The sequence below is a fragment of the Vigna radiata genome, unplaced genomic scaffold (assembly GCF_000741045.1).
Source record: "Vigna radiata var. radiata cultivar VC1973A unplaced genomic scaffold, Vradiata_ver6 scaffold_235, whole genome shotgun sequence".
NCBI lineage: Eukaryota > Viridiplantae > Streptophyta > Magnoliopsida > Fabales > Fabaceae > Vigna > Vigna radiata.
The window spans coordinates 85,989-94,333 of record NW_014543118.1 but is presented as its reverse complement, the minus strand read 5'-3'; the positions used below and the strand labels follow the sequence as shown (position 1 = coordinate 94,333).

At 33.0% G+C, this 8,345-nt stretch overlaps 1 protein-coding gene across 1 annotated transcript; it reads left to right on the top strand.

Moving 5' to 3' along the window:
* The first annotated feature begins 452 nt into the window (after window positions 1-452).
* Window positions 453-2,577, top strand: LOC106753166 (cationic amino acid transporter 8, vacuolar). The gene has a single exon (XM_014634964.2). The coding sequence runs from the start codon at window positions 572-574 to the stop codon at window positions 2,336-2,338; it is 1,767 nt and encodes a 588-aa protein (XP_014490450.1). The 5' UTR covers window positions 453-571; the 3' UTR covers window positions 2,339-2,577.
* The last annotated feature ends 5,768 nt before the right edge of the window (window positions 2,578-8,345 follow it).

The following is an 8,345-nucleotide window of genomic DNA, read 5'->3' as shown; positions in this document are numbered from 1 at the left end:
CATAATTTAATTAATTTTGAGGAGTAAAATATTACTTTAACTGAAAAAAATATTGGAAGATTTCAGCAGAAAAAGTTGATTACGAAATGTGTGGACGCTGGTGTCGGGGTGTCAATGTATCTAACAAACATTTTAGTTCAGGTTCCATTAGGAATTAATATCCATTCTTTTATAATGTCATTATTTAGAAAAACTTTTATACTATATTATTGAGGTAATACGTGCATTTTCCATGAGTTGATTTTTATATTCCAAAAAAGAATCTGCATCATCATAAATATCTAATATTTTAATTTTATTCATTTAATAGTTACGTTGTTTAGAAAAGATTATCATGGAAATAAAATTATTAAAATGAATTCGTTAGCATAAAATATATTAATATTAATAAATTGAAGTATTCATAGAGGCCATACATACTTTCCAGAATTTAGTTAAAAGTTCTGATCATTTTTATTATTATAAGAGAAATTTTATAGATAAACAGAAAATGAAACAAGGGAAGGTGAGGGTCGTTGGACTATAGTGAAAAGTCAGCAACCATTGAAATTGTGCTCCCCTGACAGTGCCGATGGAACCGTCGTCGTCGGCGCCGGAGAATCGAAGCTACTGGCGGTGGAGCAAGCGGGACTTCTTCCCGGAGAAGTCATTCGAGAACGGGAAATCCTACTGCGCGGCGTTGGCTGACACGTGTCCGCGCCTCAGGGACCGTCTTCTGAACCGCTCGAGCGACTCGCACGAGCTGCTCGTGCTCCCCCTTGCCAGCGAGCACCGCATGAACCGCTGCCTTACCTGGTGGGACCTTAGCTGGTTGGCCTTCGGCTCGGTGGTTGGCTCCGGCATCTTCGTCGTTACCGGACAGGAGGCCCGGTTCCACGCCGGTCCCGCCATCGTCCTCTCCTACGCCGCCTCCGGCTTCTCCGCCCTCCTCTCTGCCCTCTGCTACACCGAGTTCGCCGTCGACGTTCCAGTCGCCGGTGGCTCCTTCTCCTTCCTCCGCATCGAGCTCGGCGACTTCCTCGCTTTCGTCGCCGCCGGCAACATCCTGCTGGAGGCTCTCGTCGGTGCCGCCGGGCTCGGCCGCTCCTGGTCTTCCTACTTCGCCTCCATGGTGAAATCCGACCCGGACTTCTTCCGGATCCGGATCACCGGGTTCAAACCCGGGTTCGACCTGCTCGATCCGTTAGCCGTGGCGGTTCTTCTCATCACCAACGGCATTGCCGTTAGCGGCACCCGCAAAACCTCGATCTTAACCTGGTTGAGTTCCCTGATCACCACATTGGTGATCGCGTTCATAATTATAATCGGCTTCGTCCACGGAAAGGCGTCGAACTTGTCGCCGTTTGCCCCTTTCGGAGTGGACGGTGTTTTCAACGCCGCCGCCGTGGTGTATTGGTCGTACAGCGGTTTCGACATGGTGGCGACGATGGCTGAAGAGACGAAAAAGCCTTCTAGGGACATACCTATTGGTCTGGTTGGGTCAATGAGCATGATTACGGTGATTTACTGCTTGATGGCTTTGTCCCTTGTGAGCATGGTGAAGTATACTGAGATTGATGCTGACGCTGCTTACTCTGTAGCCTTTGTTCAAATTGGGATGAGTTGGGCTAAGTACCTTGTGAGCATTTGTGCGTTGAAGGGAATGACTACAAGCTTGCTTGTTGGGTCCATGGGTCAAGCTAGGTACACCACTCAGATTGCAAGGTCGCACATGATCCCACCTTTCTTCGCCCTCGTTCACCCCAAAACAGGAACCCCTGTGAATGCCACTCTCTTGACCACTCTTTGTAGCTCTGTCATCGCTCTTTTCTCTAGCTTGGATGTTCTCTCTAGTGTTTTCTCCATCAGCACGCTCTTCATTTTCATGCTTATGGCTGTTGCGCTGCTTGTGAGGAGGTACTATTCCAGGGAGAGCACCGGCAAGAGTGAGTTAGCCAGAGTTCTGATCTGCTTGTTTGTGATTGTTGGTTCTTCTGCTGTTGGGGCTGCGCTTTGGCATTCACGTATACTCGGTTGGATCGGTTACACGGTTGCGGCTTGTGTTTGGTTTTTGGGAACTTTGGGTATGAGTTTGCTTCCCAAGCAGAGAGCTCCCAAGGTCTGGGGGGTTCCCTTGGTTCCCTGGCTCCCCTCCTTGTCCGTTGCCACTAACCTCTTTCTCATGGGCTCTTTGGGCACCGAGGCTTTCTGGAGGTTCATCATTTGCACTGCTGTCATGTTCCTGTACTATTTTTTTGTCGCTGTCCATGCAACTTATGATGTCGAACATCAGAATGAAGGAAAGACTAATGATGAGGGAGTGCAAAATGCTACTGACCAAGAGGTGGTTGTTCTATAGTGACCTTTCAAGAACAAATCCTTATTGCTGCTTGCTGCCTGCTGCTTTGTAATAGTATTAGTTTGTGATTTTTGTGTTTATACGTGTGAAGGGAACAGAAGTTGTGATTCTTGATTGTTCGGAACTTTTTTATGATGTTGGAATAAGCTAAGAATAGTACAGGGAGTAAGATGCCTTGTGTAACTTCAAATTCCCAAGCAATCCAAAACGGTTTGTTCCAAACCTCATTCTGACCTTGAGCCTTGTGTCAAGCACTATTATGAAAGGTTTGATTCAGTTAAAAGGAAACCAAAATAAACTAGAACGTGTGAACTTGTATCTACACTACCTAAGAGTATGATGAAAATAGAAAGGGATAAAGAAAAGCTAAAGAGGAAATCATCTGTGTCTTGATTGCCTCCCAAATGATTGCCTCCCTCTGTTTTCCTGTCATATGTCCCTTTTTTATGTTATTCTGCATAATCTCATCAAGGAAACTCTCGAAGTTCAAAACACAGGTTTATGCTACTTCTGCAGTGCAACATAGTAACATCATGAAGTTACATGGATGCTAAATTGAGAGGGATGAACGACTTCTTGTTATGAGTACTCAGAGAATGGAACATTACTCAGCTACTATTTGGTATAAGCATGCTGCATTTGCTTACACGATTACATGCACATTACACTTAGAATTGATTTCTATCTGGATTTTGTGAATCATGAAAAGTAGGTTCAGTTCTCTATCATCTCCAAGGGCATTGCACAAGGCGTATCTTATCTCTCAAAGAATCATAGCTACTTGTAATTCCCTTGACTTTCAATGTCACAAAAATATCAAATTTTTTGGGTAAGCTATTCAATGAGGAAAAAGATCATCATAGCTATTGGAACTCAGAATTGCATTACGTTTCATGTCACGATTTTGATCACTTTTAAGTAACGTGAAACGCGATTATTAATCCTAAATTATATTATCTCATTAAACTTTATGCTAACACTGTTTTTGTAATATTGATCCTTATTTGGCATTGTAATTAACTATTCATGAAATCATAATGCTTTGCAAGTGAAAGCAATCAGGAGTATGACTCCTTGTAAAACTTCCCCAAACTGTTACTATTTCAATGACATTTTGATTAAACTTTTTAGTCTTAGACCAAGGTGAGAAAAAGCTTCATTTCGTTATATATTTTATAATTAAAGATAAAAGTTGAAAAAGAATATGTGAAAGGTTATGGGTTTACTTTCTTTATTAATATTTAGAAGATGTAAAATTGTATTAAAGAATTTAAAAAGAAAAAAAAGAAATTATAGATTCAATTTTCTTTAATAACAAAATTAATAACTAATATTTCTCGATAAATAAAAATAATAATGATTTCAATTGTAACATGTAACTAAATCAGTGATCGACTTGTCTTAAAAGTTGTGGAGACATTTTTATATTCCCCTTTTATACATTTTTTATACTTTTTGATTTTGGCTCATTGAATGAATTTGTTGTCCTAACTTGATGTTTAAAAGCTGTTAGTTACTCTGCTTGAAAATAATTGCAGAGATTTCCATATTTCATTACTTTGTCCTTTGCATACTTTGGTTTGGTTTAATTTGAGAGATTGAGTTGTGAATTGGGTGAAAAATTCCAAAGAGTATATTATTTTACTTGTTCATTAAATCTTGGTGTTTCATTTTCACCTATTTAGAGAAGTGAACTGTTAAATAGCTAGCCTGTGACTTGCACAAAGTACAGAGACATGTGCCTTAATAAGTCCAATAATCTATTTATTCATGAGACAGAGTACAAAAACTAATTCTATTCTACATTAATTCTGAGGGAGATTGACCATAACCCACTTTAAAATTCCATTTTCTTTCTTCAATTGGCTAGTCATGCCAATATCAAGATTATGTGAACAGTGTTGGCAAAGAATATTTATGTACACTTTTAGTTGTTCCTGCTTTAAAAATGGACACTTTTTGGTATTTATGCCTTAAAAGAAAAGACAAGTGAATGTTTGATAATAGAGTACATAAAATGTGTTCATATGTAACTTTTCTTTTTGAAGAAATAACCATTGGAATTTATCTTATATTTCTTTTCACTTGTTCATTAAATTATTCACACTTAAATAATTTTTCATATTTATGTTTTTTTTTTTCCGTCGAACATTCTTATTGTTGTTTACTTTACCTTCAACGTTAAAATCCCAGAATATTTTTATTTATACTTCGACTTTTTATTCAAATTTGAATATTACATACTCAATTGATCATATTATTTGCATAAATATCTACAAATATTTAGATTACAATATTCAGTTTGTACAACTAATCAGTTTAATTAGCATTTAAATTCTATAAAAATCATTAAAAATATTGAACTTTTATTTGCACATTGTGAAAACTGACTCCTTTCCAGAATAAATATAAAAATCTTTCGCTATGAAATAAATTATTGTATTGAATTTTACTGTTACTTTGTTAATTATTATACTTTGATCCATTCAAATTAGAGATTTCTAGTATAGATAGAAAAATTCATACATAAATTAAAATATTTATCTTTCAAGTAAAATAAGATGTAAAATATGTTCAGGAAAATTAAAATTGGTTCTGTTACCACAACTTTGTACTTCCATATATAGCAGAAAAAACTGCAGTACTCAGAAGAAAACAAACATTTCCTTATAGCATGGATCATGTTTCATTTTTGGAACATTAATTACTGTGCTGACAAAGTTGTCATGTCTTTAATAAAGGCAAAACTAGAGTCTAACCAACCCACAGTACACTACACTACTCTAAACTAAATTATCAAATTTTCTGTCACAGATCTTTTTCAGAATTTTAACTATGATCAACCACTCTCAAACATATATTCTCAACCATTGGATGGTACATGGTAATATTTCCCTTTACACATGCACCTATAAACTACAGGGCAAGACTCTGCAACCATGCACTTGTAGCTCACTATAACCCTCTTGCAAGGAAAACAAGAACCACATGCATGAGAACAATCTGGCAAAGCAGACCCTGTTGGGTACAGTTCCATTCTCATGTCTTTCTTTGCTCCATTCTACAAGCAAAAGTTATTCATGGATTAATCTATGTGTATACTTTCAATGATAAGTTTATATAAATAAAATGAAAATGTATCTGTACCATTCTTGTTTCGCAAATTACAAGTTGGTGAACAAACCATTAATCATTCCAATGAGTCTACCTAATTCTTAAGTTTTGAATTCTAGCCTTTCTTTCAGCCAAAAATACTCTGTTTTTCATAATAATTTTCAAAGGAGAAAAAGTATCTTTATTTTACTCCAAGTGTCCATGGATAAGTTTATTCAAATATAGCTAAATATGGTTGGATTTTATGAACAGTGAAATGAAATTATTGGAAACAAACCTCTTCAATTGCTGCTGCTTTCTGCTGCAAATTGATAGACTTAGCTGAAGAAAAATAAAAACAAACACACATGAATGTTCTGCAGTAAAAGGTCATTTAAATAGCAACATAGTCATAATAATGAACAAATATAAAGGGACACTTTGTTACTAAAATATAATACACTTATTCTAGAAAATTTAAATTTCATACTTGATGCAGAGTTCAGTGAGAAGTGTTAGCTGCATGTTAATTAAACAACAAATTCAAAACATTGTACTGTCTTTAAGATTTTACTGATACATTTGATTGGAGCATGTTTGCATGAAGTTCTGCAACATTAAGTGAAGTAGAGATTTTTACTTACCATGATTAGGTATCATCCCAAGGCTCAAGCCATTAGAAAGTGAAATGAAGAAGGAAAGTAGAAAGAAAAACTTGAAGGCCTGAATTGAGAAAATGGTCATATTCTGTGAAACTAAGGAGACTATTTTCATCACTAGAATGAATTGTTGATGAAAGTGAAGAAGATGGAGATGAAAGTTAGGGAGAAAATTGTTGATGTGAATGTAGAATTATATACATGAAGATGCAAAAGTCCTTTTAAATGTACAATGAGGTACACCTGCTGCATTTCACATGATCCACGCCTCTCTTCTGAAGCTTTCACAAGGTTTCTTACTATTCTAAAATAAAACATTATTACTATTATTATGTTCACTATTATCATTAATTACTAGTGAAAGATTTTAATAAGTAAATAAAAAAAGTGATACTTGTAATTAAATAAAAGTAATGGGTGTTTTGTTATGTTATGGACTATTCAGATGTCTGAATGCTTGCATCAGTGTAAAAAAATAACATACAAAATGTTTATATCTAGTCTCATAACTAATCTTATATGTATATATATATTATTTATAACATTAATAAATGAGATTTTTTATTATTTTACCATTTAAATAATTGTTCTTTTAGAATAAAATAATTATACATAATTAAAAAAAATATAAAATAAATAAAAGTTATCTATAATTAAATTATAAATTATTTTTTATGAAAAATTTTCTAATTTAATAAAAATTATATTTATTTACATTGATCATGTAATTTAATTTAAGTGACATTGATAATTTATTTTTCGTATATTTTAGAGTAATCTAATTAGTGTATAGACAAATTCATTTAATGTGTTATAAGACTTATCTAATTAGTGTATGAATATACTTGTCCAATGTATTATTAGACTCATTTAATCAATATGTTGAATGATGCATCTAATATATTTTACTATAGTCATCTAATCAATATATAGACAAATTTGTCTAATGTGTATTGCTAGACTTCTGTAATTTTTTCTGCTATACTCATCTAATCACTATATAAACAAATTTGTCTAATGTGTAATACAAGATTCATCTAATCAGTGAATGAACATACTTGTCTAATATGTATTAATAGATTCGTCTAATTTATGTATGAAAAGATGTGTCTAATATATATGGCTAGAGTCGTCTAATAAATATATGAATGACTAATTAAATATGTATTCCTAAACTCATTTAATCTATACATTCACAAACTCGTCTAACATTTTTTATACTTTGTTCATCTAATCAATGTATTTACAAACTTGTCTAATAATTTTTGTTATACTTATCTAACGTATGAAATGACTTATCTAATATTTTTTGTTATATTCATCTAATTATTGAATGGATTGTCTCATGTAATTTTTTTGACATGTTCTTCTAATGTGTGAAAAGATTTGTCTGATGTGTAAGGTTAGATTCATCTAATCAATACATCAACAAACTTGTTTAATATGTATTGTCAGACCTTTTTAATTAGTATATGGACACACTCATATAATGTATATTGCTAAACTCATCTAATCATTATATATTTATACTCGCGTGACATGTATTGCAAGACTCATCTAATTAGTGAGTGGACAAACTTGTTGTATTAATAAACCCATCTAATTTGTGTATAGATAAATTTATAATAAGTATATAAATATATTCATTTAATGTTGTTGCTAATATCATTTAATGGGTGTGTGAACATAATTTTGTATTTCCTCGAAGCATTTTCTCATTTTTCAATAAATATATTTAAGTAATTGGATTTTATAAGATAAGTATTATTTTTTATTATAAAATTCAGTATGAATAAATATTTTTAATATATAAATTTTATTATAAATAAATATAGGTGAAAGCATAAGTTATACTTTATATTTACGATAAAAACTTTGAATTATGATAAACGTTATCTTTTATATTTATAATAAAAGAATCAAATCACGATACAAAGTTATTTTTAAGAAAACAAAACCACCCAGTATACATTTTAGCTTTAATTAATTTTTAGTTCTTAAAATTTTAGATAAATTCGTTTTTGTATTTTATTCACTCAATTAAAAAATAATGTTTTAGTCTTTCAATTTTATTATTAGGGACTAATTACTGATTTTGAAAATATAATGTTATGTCCACAAATTTAATATTTACGAACTAACATGATTAGTTTTTCCAAATCAAATTTTATTTTAGAAACTAATTTTTTTTCAAATAAAGATTGAAGAGAACCGATATCCATCTCAAAATTTAAGAGAAACATAACTACTTTTTA